The 17,747-nt window shown below is 37.8% G+C and overlaps 1 protein-coding gene across 1 annotated transcript in view; it reads left to right on the forward strand.

Moving 5' to 3' along the window:
* The window catches only part of ZGRF1 (zinc finger GRF-type containing 1), a 78,302-nt gene that overhangs the window by 29,999 nt on the left and 30,556 nt on the right, over positions 1 to 17,747 (forward strand). The window contains exons 9-14 of the mRNA XM_043972021.1: positions 4,622 to 4,807; positions 6,977 to 7,082; positions 7,164 to 7,267; positions 11,548 to 11,671; positions 14,350 to 15,011; positions 15,616 to 15,754. Coding sequence (XP_043827956.1) covers positions 4,622 to 4,807; positions 6,977 to 7,082; positions 7,164 to 7,267; positions 11,548 to 11,671; positions 14,350 to 15,011; positions 15,616 to 15,754 — 1,321 coding nt within the window. The remainder of the gene's footprint in view (positions 1 to 4,621; positions 4,808 to 6,976; positions 7,083 to 7,163; positions 7,268 to 11,547; positions 11,672 to 14,349; positions 15,012 to 15,615; positions 15,755 to 17,747) is intronic.

Raw genomic sequence — 17,747 nt, forward strand, 5'->3', positions numbered from 1 at the left:
TCTTGGTTAAGCAGGGAGAGAGAGTCTTTGAGCCCCAAGAGCTTTCTTTGAATTCATATCCAAACCAGAAACAAAGCCATGCTTCCTGTTCCCCCACAAAATACCTGCCTCTACTCTTTAACTTTTTTTTTTTGTTCTTTTTTTTGGCTGGGCAATGAGGGTTAAGTGACTTGCCCAAGGTCACACAGCTAGTAAGTGTCTAGTGTATAAGGTTAGATTTGAACTCAGGTCTTCCTGAATCCAGGGCTGGTGCTCTATCCACTGTGCCACTTAGCTGCCCCTACTCTTTAACTTTTTATGTAATTTATTTATTTATTTATAATGTAGTTTAGTTTTCAGCATTTGTTTAGATAAGATTTCTAATTTCAAATTTTTCTCCCTCCCTCCCCCCCTTCCCTAGACATCAGGTAATCTGATATAGGTTATATATATATAATAACATTAAACATATTTCTGCATTGATCATGTTATATGAGAAGAATCAGAGCAAAAAGGAAAAACCTCAAAAAAAGAAAAACGGCACCAAAAACAAAAGAAATAGTATGGTCCAATCAGCGTCCATATTCCACAGTTCCTTTTTTTTTTTTCCTGGATTTGGAGAGCCTTTTCCATTATGAGTGCTTTGGAACTTTCTTGTACCATTGGATTGGTGAGAAGAATCTAGTCTATCACAGTTGATCAACATATTTTTATGTAATTTTAAAGGAAAACATCAAGGATTTCTTTCTTTTTTTTTTTTAATTAATGGGGCAATGGGGTTAAGTGACTTGCCCAGGGTCACACAGCTAGTAAGTGTCAAGTGTCCGAGGCCGGATTTGAACTCAGGAACTCCTGAATCCAGGGCCGGTGCTTTATCCACTGCGCCACCTAGCCGCCCCAAGGATTTATTTCTAAGTAACAAATTGGAATGTAGATATATCTTGTATCTCTTTTTCTTTTACTATATATCTTGTATGTCTATCATATGTTCAGTATCTATCTCTCTATCTATCATCTACACACACATAAATACAAGGTGGTGAGAAAATAACTCAATGAGCAGCCCACCCAACTACATGTACAGTATATTTCATATATTATTTTTCCAATTTGTATGGTTAGATTATCTCTTTTAAATGGCTGTCCCCATTAAATTGGAATCTTCTTGAGGAGAGGAACTGTTTTTGCTCTATTTAACACCCCCAGTGTTTAACACAGTGCCTGGCATATAGTAGGCACTTAATAAATGCTCAATGACTTATTGACTTCTCATTTCACCAAGACACTTTTCTATACAGTGCATTGGTTACTGCAGGGGGAAAGTCTAAATTTGGTGATTCCTCTGTTACTGTTAATGAGACTACATGTCTGTAGTAATATTGGCAGATCTGATCTGTTTCACATTCATCCTCTTCCTTTCAGTTTCGTCTTTAAAAGATGCTCTCAAGATCACTGGAGTCAGCTGATTCTCTTGGTTCATTTTCCTCTTTATTATTTTTTTTTGTAAGGCAGTGCTTTTTGTAATCTTTCTTCTCCTCAGTACTCTTTGGCACATGAACTCAAATTTTAAATTTGAATTGCCCTTGGCTACTTGGTTTTTTCCTTAATAAGGAGCTCAGTTGTCTTCTGGCTGGAGCAGTTCCTGGGTTCCTGTAGTGACTGTTTTTCATCTGTTAAACTTTTCTTATAAGTGCCGCTGGATCAATGTTTTTTGGTCCATTTCCCTTTTTTTTTAGACCTTATTTAAACAGGTTATTTTGGAGGTATGATGATGATATACTTGTCTTCTTCCTATCTTTTTTTGTGGTTTAGCCATTTCAGTGATGTACTCATTGTGGCCCCACTTGGGGTTTTCTTGGCAGAAATCCTGGAGTGGTTTTCCACTGCCTCCTCTCATTTATTACAGATGAGGAAACTGAGGCAAACAAGGTTAAGTGATTTGCTTAGGGTCACATAGCCAGATGTGAGCTTAGCAAGACCTGGTGCTATATCTACCTAACAGCCCTTTTCCTATCTTTAGCTTTTCATGAATTTGGTGATGGTTTCGTTCTTTGTTCTAACCATTTCATGACCTGGCTACTCAGATTATTTCATTCAACTCATTTTTTATTTTATTTTATTTTTTCAGGGCAATGAGGGTTAAGTGACTTGCCCAGGGTCACACAGCTAGTAAGTGTCAAGTGTCTGAGGTCAGATTTGAACTCAGGTACTCTTGACTCCAGGGCCCATGCTTTATCCACTGTGCCACCTAGCTGTCCCCATTCAACTTACTTTTTGTTTTTGTTTTTGTTGGTTTGGGGGAGGGGGGCAATGGGGGTTAAGTGACTTGCCCAGGGTCACACAGCTAGTAAGTGTCAAGCGTCTGAGGCCGGATTTGAATTCAGGTACTCCTGAATCCAGGGCTGGTGCTTTATCTACTGTGCCACTTAGCCACCCCTCAACTTATTTTTTAATTTTTTTTTTGGTGGGACAGTAGGGGTTAAGTGACTTGCCCAGGGTCACACAGCTAGTTAAGTGTCAAGTGTCTGAGGCCAGATTTGAACACAGGTCCTCCTGAATCCAGGGCCAGTGCTTTATTCACTGTGCCATCTAGCTGCCCCTCCACTTATTTTAAAAAAAAATTTATTGGTGCTTTAAAAAAAAATCACCATCACTATCAGAGGTTAAAATGCAGAAATAGACACTTTTTTTTTTTGCTGGGCAATTGGGGTTAAGTGGCTTGCCCAGGGTCACATAGCTAGTAAGTGTTAAGTGTCTGAGGCTGGATTTGAACTCAGGTCCTCCTGAATCTAGGGCCGGTGCTCTATCCACTGCTCCACCTAGCTGCCCCTAAATAGACACATTTTAAGACATGGCCAATAGGGGACTTTGTTTTGCTTGACTGTAATATTTTGTTACAAGGATTTAATATAATCCAATAAACATTTATTTAGCACCTTCTATGTACCAATGGCTAAACTCTGGGGATACAATTAATAAAAAGATAGACAAAGGCCTTATTTGTCTTTTTCTTTAAACATTTAATAATTGAAAAAATAAGCATCACTGCCACTTCCTAGTGGCTTTTTTCTCCAAACAGAACTCTCCTTTATAACAAACATGTAGTGTTAAAACAAATCAACCCATTGGATATGTCTGAAATGTGTACTTCATTCCACAATTATAGTTCACCGTCTGTCTTCCAAGTGGTGGGAGGTGTGCTTTACTGTTAATCCCTTGAAGTCACTCTTATCACTGAATTCTCCATTGCAGTTGAGCAGCTCCTGGTATGTTCTCAGGTACACAGATTGGATAACTTTGTTAGCTTTATAAAACCTTAACTATAGGCAATGACCTATATAAATCAGTTGTTATAGATTCAATTATGATGGGGGCAGAAGTTAAATAAATTTTTGGCTTTAGGATACAATTCTACCCCTGGAGCCCAGTAGGAATTTGGAGCACATCCTTAGGGGGGAAACAGAACGCTCTTTTCCTTTGTAGATTTAAGAACTATATATTTCCTAGTATAATAGAGTAAAAGCAAATATTTTAACAGGTAAGAGAACTTCTTTGGATTTGTGTTTCTTTATGCTAAAAGAAAAATCTTCATTTGTTGCCTGTATAACATATTAGGGGTCTTATTTGCCTGTTAAATTTGTGATTTAGAATTTCCATATTAAACTTTAATAAATCTTCATTCGTTATTTTTGCCAATTTGTTACTTAGAAATAAATCCTTTGTGTTTTCCTTTAAATATTATAGGCCTTAAAATGTCATAGGATTTAGAACTGGAAGGGCCATTGGAGATCATCTAATCAAATTCTTCATTTTATAAATAAGGCAACCAAGGACCATTGAGTGAAATGACTTACCCAAGGTCACAACATAGTGAGTTAGCCAAGAATTCAAAACCAGGTCCTCTGATTCTACATGTAGTGTTTTCCTCCTGCATCTCGCTGCCTTCTTTGTTAGTTTCTCACGGAATGGAAAATGGTGATTACCTAATATATAATGCTAGCACTCCCAAGGGGGCAGCAGAGAGAGGCTCAGAGTCAGCAAATAGTTGCTAGGGACAGAAGAGATTCAGGAGTCTTCATGGTATTTCCACCCTAAACAGTGCTCCTAATGCATCTAGAGTATTCCTTCTGTGAGCAGCCAGGCCACTCTCTCTCCCTCCCCACCCTACAACCCAGTTCTCCCAAAGACATCCTGTCTTTGCCTATAAGCTTTCAGAGCTCTTTGAAAAACAAAACGCTCAGGATTAGTTGGCCCTGATGTTCATTGTTTAGTTATTCCTTGTCAATTTTGGGAATTCATCTATTATACATCTTGAGGATTTACAGTATATGTTCTAGAGGAAACCAAAACAGTTAATGCCTCTTCTATTTAGTTTCTTTTTTAATTTATATTTTAGTTATTCTCTATTTATGATTTAGTATAGAAAAGCAAATATTTCTTGGGTTTAGCATTTGAGTAATTTGACAGTTGCTGTTCTAGTAATAGATAAGAATCAATGCTTTTGTAATTATTTACCCTCGGTGACATTTTATAGGAAAGCAAGCTATGTATTTTTTAAGCTATGTATTTTCTAAATAGGTATTATGAATGGATTCTTCCTACTTATGCATTTTAAATATTCTCATTTTTAATGTGTTTCTAGCCAGTTGAGTTTCAGGGGCACCGAGTAGAAGGATCAGCTTCTAGTGAGGTAATGGTTAGAGGACCCTGCTATCAGCTGGATTGGAATCAATATCCAGATAGTGTGGAGTGTGAGAGCTTAACAGAAGGGACTTGCTTTTTGACACCAAAGTTACCTGGTAGTTATATGATGATTGACTTCTTACAGGTAAAAAGATTTCTTATGCTTGCATCTCAACACATTTTCTTTATTTTAACACCAAAATACATTCTATGAAGAGAGTGTTAGCAAAAGTTGTGATAGAGCTGAATTGACAGAAGACTTCATTTAAAAATAATTAGTATTTAAAAAAGAAAACAATAATTAGTATTAAAAAATCATTTTAAAGATCACTTACTTTTTAAGAACAAGTATTTAGAGAATTGTTACTTTTTGCATAAAAGGATAGTGATTAATGAAAAAGGTAATTGCTCTGTTAAAGAAAATGCTTAGAAATTCATAGAGGTATGTAGAGTAATGCCTCTCACTGTGGAAGTTTATATGCCGTTTATAGATGTTTTAATAAATAAGTCTCTTGAAATGAACCCCAAATTGAAATACGTTCAGCTTTTGATTTGGTCCCAAGTGGATCATCTACTTGATATATTCTCCACACTGTTTTAGAGTTTCTTCCATTTACTATACAATTAGACAATTGATAGTCAAAACTTGAGACTGATAAGACTTATAAACCTGAATCAGTTCCTTAGCTATCTTGGAAGTGAAATCCATATCAGAAAAACTTTCCACAAAGATTTTTTTCCCCACTGGTTAAACTACCTATTTCTCTTATTTTATCTACATTGCTTTTGTTTGTGCAAAACTTTATCAATTTTATGTAATGAGGATTGTCCATTTAATCTTTTGTGGCCTTCTCTATCACCTTGTTTTGTCTATAACTTTTCCCCTAGTCATAAATCTGAAAGGAGATTTCTTCCTCTCCTCTAATTTGTTTATAATGTCACCCCAGTATTTCTCAAGTTTGGCGAGCAAGTAGAATATGGATGCTCTTGTCTATGATGCCAGATATTTGTCTATAAAGTTATTTGGGGGCAAATAGATGAAAACCTTTTAAGCTGGTTTTAGAGGTGAAAACAAAAAGCAAGGTACAAATAACACTTATGGGTTACTTGACAATTACCTGCTATGTCTCTGAGGTATTCTTGGTTTATTCTCTCATGTTGGCAATCAGAAGCTTTATAAAGGCGTGTATTTTTTTTTCTCCCCTTGGCATAACAATAAATACTGGAATCAAGCCCTGATTCATAGCATTTACTGATTTCCAAGGTATAAATGCTCAAAGTAAAAAGTGAACAATTGGCTCCCATAAGCCAGTTCAAGCTGGGTCCAGCACAGCCCTGTAAATTCCTCTCTTGGGACTGTCCATTTGAAATTCTAACTCCAGTTCTATAACAGAAGGAGAATATACCTCTAACACACAAAGATTCTAACAAGGGGATAAAGGCCTTGCTTATTAATATAACTGTGTATTCTATAGCAAGAAAAATTCATTTGTGTTCCTCAGTGAGAAAGGAGAACACTTACCGTTACAAAATCCCAAGCCAAACCGTATCCTTTATACACATAATAAGAATTTGCACAAACTAGATATTAGGAAACCATTGTAGTGGTTAAAAATTTGTCGGGCCTGTAATGGTTCTCCTCCTGCCCCCCAAGTAACTCACTGCCATATATGAGGTACAGATGAGTGTCATTCTGTATCAGTGGAAAGAGTTTCCACACTGTGAGATTACCAATGTGGACCCTCTTACCAGCTGGGGCTGGGAGTGAGGGGGAAGGACTCAAACCTTGTCAAGGATTGCAGTGGTGTAGCATAGTAGATGGGGTGCTGGACTTGTAGTCAAGAGATAGCTGTTCTAGATCTGCTCTGATACTTGGTAGCTGTGTGACCATGGGTAGACACTAAGCCTTTCTGAGCTTCACCTTCCTCGCCTCTGCAATGGGGCTAATAATACTTGTAATGCTTACTTCACAGAGTTCTGAATTTCAAATAAGATGTGTAAATGCTTTGCAAACCTTAAACCCTCATATAAATGACAACTACTATCATTCCTTTGTTAGCAAAGTTGTGTGATTTTTCATGATGGTTTAGTAGATTATTTAGAGAAAGCATTTTCTTTGCTTTTATGTGAATAAAACTCTTAATTCTCTCAGAATACAAATGGTCCCAGCGACATATTTGTCATTTAAAAATGTTCTTTTCATAGCAAAAAAAGGTTTTATGTATTGTTAGTCTTTTTTTGTCTGTTTTTGTTTGGTTTTTTATATATTTTTTTATTGTTAGTCTTAATGGGTAAATGGATGTATATATTTAAGCCCTCAGATGGGGAAAACTTTTTGGAAGAAAGTCTAAGCTTCAGGGGAGAGGATGATTTTCAGATGACAACTGATTTTATTAAGGACCCAAAGGAAAATAATAGTTGTAAGTAAAATTTAACTTTGTAAAGTACCAAGTAATACTGGGGGTCATTACTAAGTGCAGTTGTCTTTTTTCCCCCCACAGCAGTTTTGGATTTCCCTTTTACAGATTCGGGCAATACTGTGCCATCTTATTCTTTGGATCATAATTTTAAGTTATCCGATTCGCCCTCATGGGAAACAAACAAGGTATAAACAGACCTTTCATAGCTTGGGGAGATTTTTTTTTACATTTTATTGTTAAAAGGATGTGGATGATGTCATGTCAGCTAAGATTATGTTCTTGCTCTCATTAATTGTATTCTAGACAAAGAACAAAGTTGAAGAGTTCTTTTTTTTTTTTTTGCAGGGCAGTGAGGGTTAAGTAGCTTGCTCAGGGTCACACAGCTAGTAAGTGTCAAGTGTCTGAGGTCAGATTTGAACTCGGGTCCTCCTGAATCCAGGGCCAGTGCTTTAGTCACTGCACCACTTAGCTGCCCCCCTTTTAGTTGAGGCTAAACTTTCCCTTCAACTTCTAGTACCAAATTATAAAAAAGGTGGAGTGGTTATATTGGATATTTACTTGAATTAACTTAAAACTGTGGTGAAGTGTACATCCTTTTCAATAGGGAATGCCCAAATAAGTTTGATTCTACTGGCCATGTGATATTTCTCATTTCCTAATTCCAAATTATTGACCCTGACATTAATGGGCCTGACATTTTTCCATGAATTTATCATGGATTGAAATATAACATCACCGATGGTCTCAACATTTAGTTTTAGAATACTAGAAAGATAATCTAATGATAAATTAAATTTCCCAACAAAGCTTTTCAGTTTGGATATTTCTCATTGAAAAGATAACTTTTTACTTAAACTGAAAGATTATCATATCAAAATATATTAAAAATTGAAATTCTAAGAACCTATTTCTATCCTCTTTACTTACTCTTAATTAATTTTTACTCTAATTGTTATAGGCTTCTATCCCATTGTTATAATTTTTCAAAAAATGTGCCTCCTTTTCAGAATCTCAAGTTTCCCTCCTCAGCTCATCTAGGAGTGTTTAAAAGACCCATTTTGTGCTTTTTCGCAAGTTAAATGTCTTCATTTGTGAATTTTGGCAGCCAGTTCATCTGTTCTTTTACCTTCGTGTAAACTCCTTCAGTACTTTGTCTTACCAATAAGCCACAATTATCTCTTTATAAATCTCTTTCCATATACAAGTCCCTAGTGGCAAGAGCAGATACACATGTTCCAAAGGGCTGTTATGCTGAGAAAAAAGGATCTGGTTTTCTGATGTTGTATGACAACAAGAACAACTGCTCGATGTTCTTCCTTCTGCAAATTCTCAATTCCCTCATTCTGAGAGCATTTCAAGAACCCTCTCCTGGAGGTGTGGGGAAGCATGTGGAGGTACCATGCCACCCCAGTTCTGAGGGGGTAAAATTAAGTCAGTCATGGGTATAGTTCTCCAATTGTTTTCCATAATACTCTAATCAGAGTATCACATGTATAAAGTAGAGAAGAGCCGTTGTAAGGCAATTCATTTAATCACATCCTAGGACAGACAAGATAGAATAAGAGACAGAGAATGGATCTGTGATTTCATTGAGTGTAGGAAATTCCCAGTTGAGGAAATTCACCCTGCTAAAGCAGGTGGGCACTTCCTCTGCAACTTTTAGTCTAGAAATATAATAGAAAATTTATTCTTTTACTCCTTTTAGTAATATTTACTAATTAATAGCCATTTAACTTACTTTATTCTTCTTTAATACAATAACTTAAGATGGAGTCCAATGAAATCTGTTGGGTTCAAATCTGGCTTGGTTTGGAAAGTCCATTTTAATGGGCTGTAGCCACTTAGGTCTGGATCAGCCTTAAGTAGGATAATCCTTAGATCTGAGGTCATCAAGAAGATGTGTTCAGGTGCTAGTTCTTTCTTTCTTCCTTTCTTCCTTCCTTCCTTCCTTCCTTCCTTCCTTCCTTCCTTCCTTCCTTCCTTCCTTCCTTCCTTCCTTCCTTCCTTCCTTCCTTCCTTCCTTTCTTTCTTTCTTTCTTTCTTTCTTTCTTTCTTTTTTGTGGGGTAATGAGGGTTAAGTGACTTGCCCAGGGTCACACAGCTAGTAAGTGTTGTGAGGGGCTAAAATTAGCCTCGGACGCCCTGAACGGGCCGCCCCTTCCCCAGCCTAACTGCTCTACCTGAAACTGCCCCAGGCACGCTTGCCACAAGCCTCCCCCCTCCCCCCCCCCTCCAGTGGGGATGAGCATGAAGGGCCTGAGAAACACCAGAGCTTGCTCTGCCCAGCCCTGGCTCCATGTGCACATGGCACGGAGGCTTAGTGCCCCTGCCAGCCTTGGACACCTGCCCTGGGAGCAGCTAGCAAATTAGCTTGGCATGTGTATGGGCTCAGTGTGGCCCAAGGTTCTGGTAAGAAAGAAGGGTTTAGGGGCGACTAGGTGGCGCAGTGGATAGAGCACCGGCCCTGGAGTCAGGAATACCTGAGTTCAAATCCGGCCTCAGACACTTAATACTTACTAGCTGTGTGACCCTGGGCAAGTCACTTAACCCCAATTGCCTCACTAAAAAAAAAAAAAAAGAAAGAAGGGTTTAGGGGCAGCTAGATGGCGCAGTGGATAAAGCACTGGCCCTGGAGTCAGGAGTACCTGAGTTCAAATCCGGCCTCAGACACTTAACACTTACTAGCTGTGTGACCCTGGGCAAGTCACTTAACCCCAACTGCCTCACTAAAAACAAAAAAACAAAAAACAAAAGAAAGAAGGGTTTATATTCAGGAGTGGGGGTAGTGAAAAGGCTGCTGACAGTGAAAGGAGAGCAAGTAGAGAAGATGTAGTGAGAGAAGAGACACTGAGAAAGGAGAGGAAGTACTGAGGATGCTACGGAGGAGGCCTGACAGTGACAGTGGAGGAGAGCTAGCAAGAAGGTAGAGACGCTGAGAGGTGAGTGGGAGAAGAAGCAGGGGAGCTGGAGTGATGGAGAAAAAGAGTGAAAGGGAGAGGACTGAGAAAGTTGCAGAGGACTGAAGGTGAACAATCTAAGTGAGGTGTGGCTGGGGGGGGGGGCAGGCAGCGGCCAGCATACCCTCAGGTGAGAGAAGAAAGTAAAACACAGTCAGGTCATATTTCTTTTCTTTGTATTTAACTATAAGTTTATCCATATAAATAAACCCTTGTTCACTAATTGAAAAAAAGGTTTTTGCTTAGTAGTCCAGGAGAAGCAGTGGGGTAATTTTTAATCGGCCCTTGCAGACTGGCTTAGGCAGCTAATAACCAGCTATAGCTTTACCAGCTAAAAGCAGTCAGATAGCCACCCAGGAGTTCACAGATTAGGGCCCAGTTAATAAATATTTTTTACAGTGTCAAGTGTCTGAGACCGGATTTGAACTCAGGTCCTCCTGAATCCAGAGCTGGTGCTTTATCCACTGCGCCACCTAGCTGCCCCCCAAGTACTGATTCTTAAGGTTGGTTTCATTCAGTTGATAATAAAGTGACCCAAACCCTGTTCCTAGAACACGTCCTATCTCACTCAGGACCCTTCATCGACAGAATGATGTGGTAACACTTCCAATCAGACTAAATTTTGAAACATCAAATACAGTTGTAGATCATAGATTCACAAATCTAGAAATGTGAGGAGCCTTCATCTAATTCAGCCTCCTCCTGTTGCAGTTGAGAAACAAGCCAAGGACCCTGAAATGACTTCCCTAGTTTCACACAGCAAATTAGGGTTAATCCCTTGGTTCTCAGTCCTGTGTTTATTTATTTCATTATTAAGCAGCTGTCTTGGCAAGGTGTGGTGCTAAATGCTAGAGGCATAGTGGAGTAAGAAGCAATCCCTTCCTTGGAAAAGATTGTGATCTAATTATGGATATAGGACATAGGCAGTTAGGGAATGGTACATGCTGGCTTATAATTAAATACTAGAACAAGAGACACACTTGTAGGAGTTGAGAGAAAGCATTGTCAGCTAGTGTGGAAATATGAGAAGATGCATGGTGTAGTGGAAATCCCTGGAATTAGAAGCTGGTCACCTGGGCTTAGATCTTGGCTCTGCTGCTTATTATCTTTTGTGACCTTTTACAAATCACTTCACTTCTGGGATCCTCATTTTCCTTGTCTTCAGAATAAGAAGGTTGGACTACATAATCTCAAATAACTTTTCTAGTTCTAAATCTTATGCTTTTCAAGGCCACTTCCAAATCAGACCCAATCAGATAACCCTCAGTCATTTGGGGAATTCAGTGTTTACATTCTACCTTTTATTTTATGTGATTTAATGAAGCAAGGAGTTTTATCCCTATCCTGTTTGGAAGGACTTTCCAAAGTAATATGCATTATTAGAATTACATATTACATATTATATGATATACTCATTTAGATCATAGAAAATATTGACATCGAAAAATAGACAATCCAAACACTGATTTATTTCTTTTGGCTCATTATATAATTTTTTTTCTGCTTAGATGATATCACCAGTGCCAAAGATCTCAACACTGAGCCCAGATTCTGCCTTTCCTTTGAGCCCAAGAAATGAAGACATTATGATAAACTTACCTGAGGAGTCTCTGAAAGCAAGAACCTCATCTGGTAAACTTTACTATTACAATATTAAGCATATCTGTTGCATTTTTGTAATATTTGCCAATCTGTACAAATTTACACTGATAGTTGGGTGACTGTTACTAAAGTGAAAACTATAAGTAAATATACATACTATCTATCTATCTATCTAAAACAAGAAATTATTGCTAAGGATTCTGTTTTCATATCCTTCCCCCCCCCCTTTTTTTTTTTGAGGGGCAATGGAGGTTAAGTGATTTGCCCAGGGTCACACAGCTAGTACGTGTCAAGTGTCTGAGGCCGGATTTGAACTCAGGTCCTCCTGAATCCAGGGCCGGTGCTTTATCCATTGCGCCACCTAGCTGCCTCCCTATCCTTCCCCTTTCTGACCCTTGATTCCTCTAGTCACAAACTTTTAATGCTTTTCTCCCCAGTCACTTATCATTACTATTATTATTACCATATTTCCTCTTATTTTGTCAAAGCCACTTGATAACTGACATGTTCAGCATTTCCCCAGCTGCAATCCTGTGCCCTTGCCTACAACTTCTCAGTTTCTCTCTTCTTCCTCAGGACTCCTAAAAATGTCTGGGAAGCCTCAACTTCTGCCATCACCCATGACATTCATAGCCCTGCCTAGGTGCATGTAGTCCGCCTCCCCCATTAAAGTCATGGAAGTTGTGAAATAGCCTCTGGCCCACTGCTTGAGGGTGAAAAGACAAGGGGCAGCTGTCTCCACCACTCTGCATCCAGAAATCATCCAGCTGATTTCCCTGAATGTGGTTACTCTTTTCTAGGCTGAATTTTTGGGTATCGCTGGATCTATAATAATTCATCTTAGTTGGTTCCCTTTCTAGACTTATTTCTTGAATTGGGGCTTTGTACCAAGACCAGACCTCAGTGGTGTCTTATGACAGAGTACTGCTGACCTAGAAGCCCTTGGCCTGAGGGGCCCCAATCTGAGTGCTGCCATACCATCCCTAGTTATTTCCAAAGTTAAAGATCCAGGTTTCCAACCATTCTGGAGCTTTCTTATGGGAGTCCTCCATTGTTGCTGCCTCTGTGTACAGAGCCTCGTAGGTAATAAGTAGATGCCTAAATAATCTGTTTGTATCCTCAGCATTTAGCACAGTGGTTGGGATATAGCAAGTACTTAATACTTTTTCATGAATTCATTTTTATTCATATAATTCCTGTGTGTATCTTAGGAGGTAGACTCTTAAATATTTTAGACATTCTATAGTTATATGGAATGGAATTTCCCTTTCTATTTCTTCTTCTTCTTTTTTTTTTTTTGTTTTTTTTTTGTTTTTTGGGTGAGGCAATTGGTGTTAAGTGACCTGACCAGGGTCACACAGCTAGTAAGTCTTAAGTGTCTGAGGCCGGATTTGAACTCAGGTCCTCCTGAGTACTGGGCCGGTGCTCTATCCACTGTGCCACCTAGCTGCCCCTCTATTTCATCATAGTTGGTTTTGTTCGTAGGACACAGAAATGCCAGTGATTTGTGTAGGTTTATTTTATATCTTGCTCCTTTGCTGAAGTTACTGTTATCATTTCAATTAATATTTAGTTGATTTGCTTAAAGTTCTCTAAGTAGACTGTCATCATCTACAAAAGCAATAATTTTACTTCCTCTTTACCTGTTTTCATTCCCTCAGTTTATTTTGATGATATTCTTATAGCTTGCATTTCTAAATCTCTGTCAAATAATAGTGGTGATCCTGTTTTCTTATTTCTGATTTTTATGGGAAGGACTGTTAAAGTTTTTGCCATTACATATAATGGTTTTAGATAGATACTGTTTTTCATTTTAAGGAGGGTCCCATTTATTCCTATGCTTTAAATTTTTTTTAAAAAAGAAACGTATATGTTGTTAAAAAGCAACCTTTTTTGTATCAGTTGATGTCATCATGATTTTATTGTTTTTGTTATTAATATGATCTATTATGTTTATAGTTTTTCTATTCTTAAACTAAACATTTTATCCTCTTTACACCTGGAAACTAAAATTATATTTATTGTGTTAAGGTTTATGAATTTTAATGCTTAAAATTTTTGCTTTTCTGTATTTGTTTATTATGTACTAGAGCATGATCAGTTTTTAAGTGTTTTATGAATTGTTAAATAAACTAATATTTCCATTAAGTTTTCTCTATATGTTTGTCAATTCTGAGTCTATTAAAATTTTCAGTTGTTCTTCTGTTTTTCATTTATTGTGACATCATATTTCATTAGTGGAATATTGGAGTTTCACACTATTATTTTTCTGTCTAATTTTTTTTTGCAGTTAACGTCTATAAAATTTAAAAATTTCATTGTTATACCATTGGGTATCTTGGTTTTTATCAATGATATATTTTTCTTGACAGTGGCATTGATAATCATAATACATATCACTCTACCTAATGTATTTTATTTTCTACCCAAAGTGATGCACTTGGTATTTTCTACACTTAGCATTCCAGCTCTAGTAATCAAGTAGTCTAAAACTGCATGTCAGGAAACGTCAGTGAAGGTTTACAGTTCCTATTTAATAACACAAAACCACTTCATTATTGTTCATTTTAATATGGAATGTTGAATTCTATAGTGTCTTATAGGTCAAATGGCATTTTTGCTTTTGATCCTACACACAATGATTTTTATGGTCTTGGTAATGACTCCTAGTCTATTTTTTATTTCATCTAAATTCTATCACTTTTCAGGAGTGGAAAAGTTCAACTCTTCAGAAAAAGTCACCGTGCAAAGACATCACAGAACTCGGACACCGCTTATTACACTGCCCCCTGTTGAAGTGCGTTCTCTCTCAGAAAGTTGCTCACAAAGGATGGACTCTGCAGTTCGGAAGTCCTTTGGCAGTCCCATCCTTCACTCATGTGAGGAGTCAGCAGACTCTCCTGTCAGCTGCTTTGGCCCTGAGGATAGGAATAGGGAAACCTCTGCCCCTTATAGGTCTGGGGAAGTGACACCTATAAGGCTTTCAGTCTCCTCTCTGGTGTCTACAGAAAGCAAACAAAGCAAGTGGCTGAAATATCAAAACACATCCCAAGGGGACTCGATTACTCCACATGGAAGTGATGTGAAAGTGCAGGAAAATATCTTTGCTGCCTCTCCTTCTGGAATGCTACTTGAAGATCCAGAGGATTATCAGAGTGGGGCTGCCAAGAAAAGTCCTGAAGACTCTGTGCATTTGGAGATGATAAAAGGCATGCTTCTTCAAGAGCAACCGCATTTATACCGCCAGGAATCTGTTTTCAGAAAGAAAACACTATTTAGGAATTTAGAGCAAACCTCCCAAACTGAGGGAATACAAAAGATGTTAAGTCACACAGCCTATAATGGCTTCAGTGTAACAGGAAATACCCAGGTGAGGGACTGTAATAAGTTAGGTATGTATCACTCTAAAAGTTCTATTAGAAAGCATTGCCCGAATTTTAGAGAAAAAACCCAGCACAATAAACTGCAAATAATTATTTCACTTTTGATATGAATACTTTTTGGCCCAAAATTCCAGCTATACTCTGTTTGGCCTATTAGAATAATAAGAATATATAATCATTAATTCAATTCTATTGCTACTAAAGAGTTTTCTTAAGTAGAGTTATTCTTGTGGAAATATCACTCATTGATGCAGGGTTTTTCTAGATGGAAAGGGAATTATATATTTTGAATATACTGTGCCAAGAAAATTATCCACTTATATCAGTTATATTTTGAGGCTATTGTTTGCCCAGAAATAAAAAATTTAAAGTCTCAAGAGAGAGGGAAGAGTATTATTTAAATTTATAGTATTATACATAACTATCCCTCATATGTTGATCTTTATTTAGAATTAGAATGTACTTATCTGGGATTCAGAAATGAAGTCTTATATTAGTAAATAAAAGGATTAGGCATTTTGTTAGACATATCTGTAAAAAACATATTGCTAATTAATAATTTTTATGATCTGTTCATTTGTTCTTTTTCAGGAGATAAATGCCAGTCCGTTGTCATTTCCCAGTGGGAAAATAACAAAATGTGCCTGTGTTCCCAAAAGACAGATTCACATACCTGCTCTTTTTCAGTCACCCGCTCAGTATAAACAGGTCTTTACAACCTCTTTGATAGGTATGAAATATCTTTCAGTGGAAAAAAAATATTATGGTTAAGAGATTTCTTCTACTATTATTTGTTCTTTTGTTCTATAATCTATGAAAAAAGATATGGAACTAGAATAAAATAGTGGGAGTGAGATCTGTAGGCTGAGAATGCTGCCCTGTAGAGTCAGTGCAACCAGAAGATCTGGTAACCCTGAGCCTTAAAGTGACCAGGAGCCCGGCCTGCACGGTGCGGAGGATTGTGCTTGGCAAGTGAGAGCTAAAGTTCCCATAGAATGTTGCTGTGGAGACAGATTCTGTTGGGTGATGTGCTGATTGACAGAAATAACCAAATGAAGATCAATCTCTTTTTTTGTTTTTGCAGGGCAATGTATGACTTGCCCAAGGTCACACAGCTAGTAAGTGTCAAGTGTTTGAGACTGGATTTGAACTCAGGTCCTCCTGAATCCAGGGCTGGCAAAGATCAGTCTTTAGGAAGCTGAAAGAGAACAAGATGAAACGCAAGTTTTGCCCTGTGTGTGACCTTCTGTTACTATCAGAACTAGAACTTAGTTCAGACATCATTGTCCAACATCTTGAGCAGTTTATAAGTGCTACCAAGAGAAAGCATGCATAGTAAATAAGGAGCCAGCCTTGAAGTCAAGAGGACTTTGGTTCAAGTTCCAGCTCTAACACATACTACTACCCGTGTGACCCTGGGCAAATCACGTCAACTTTCCTAGGCTGTTTCCTCATCCGTAAAAATGGGGACGGTAACAGCCCTTCTCTCACAGCTGAGACTATGCAATTGGGAGAAAAGGTGCTAAGCTGCAGCAAGGGGGTGGAGAGGTGGGGGCAGAGGGCGTCCTTATCCAGGTATTGCTAAGTCCAGTTACTAACCCTACTTAAAGCTGACCAGGCATCAGACGTTAATGATCAGAAAGAGTCCTAGCTGAGCAGAAGGATATTTCATCCACTGTTTTACATTAAATGGAATTGGAATGTGGAAAAGATTATTTGTCATGCTTTAGTTTCTTGGGACCAAGCTGCAGATATGAACTAATCAGTGAATACCAGTAGTTCATTTCATCAGTAAAGAATTCTTATATGTGCATTTGAAGGAAATGGGCAGTTCTTTAGGTAAAAGGACTAGTGAACTCTTGGAGAGCCATCAAATTGTCTCCCTCCTAGCCTTCAAAGCTGCCCTTTCCCATGAATCTTTTCACACTTAACTAGAAGTTGAGCACAGAGCTCTGCATCACTATTGTAGCCAGTAGCCCACTTCTTCATATTGAAATTTATCTTATCAAAGATAAAATTGTCTTTGAATCCATTTTTTTTTACTATCTGACTGAAAATTTCACAAGGGTAGGTATGAGGCACTTTTATTTTCCCTAGGTTCCTTGAAGTGTATGATATGATGCCGAGCCTACTGTAAGCAATATTTAATGCTCACATCTTATTGTTGATGGTTGCAATAATTCTGGTTTGGAGGCATGAAAGAAGAAGCTTATGATGCCCATAGACTGTATTTGTCCAAGAGGGTCCTGGAGGTATTTAGTAAATCACCTGCTGTGCACCCGATTATCACCTGATAAATCACCTGAGCGATAAAAGATGAAATAGCCCCTGCCCTCATTCATTGATTCATGAATAATGATGATGCTCTAATAAAATCTGATATCAGAATTTGTTATGAGGACAAATCATGTTATATTTTATTTGATAAATTTAATAGTAATTGTAACTCATTTATATACCTAGTGCTTTTAGGTTTACAAAGTAACTGTCTCACAACAATCTCGTGAGGCAAGAACTTCAAGTATTATTCACATTTTATAAAATTATGAAATGATTTGTCCAAGGTACCACAACTTGTAAGTGGTGGAGTAAGATCTAGAACCCAGGTCCTCTGATCCCAATTCCAATGTTAGTTCTAGTATCTTTGCCTCTCAAGAAATTTTGTTTCTAATGGTAAGACAAAAAGCACCTATATGGAAGTAAGGCTAAATTTTTATCTCCTT

Source organism: Dromiciops gliroides, chromosome 6 (assembly GCF_019393635.1).
Source record: "Dromiciops gliroides isolate mDroGli1 chromosome 6, mDroGli1.pri, whole genome shotgun sequence".
Lineage (NCBI taxonomy): Eukaryota > Metazoa > Chordata > Mammalia > Microbiotheria > Microbiotheriidae > Dromiciops > Dromiciops gliroides.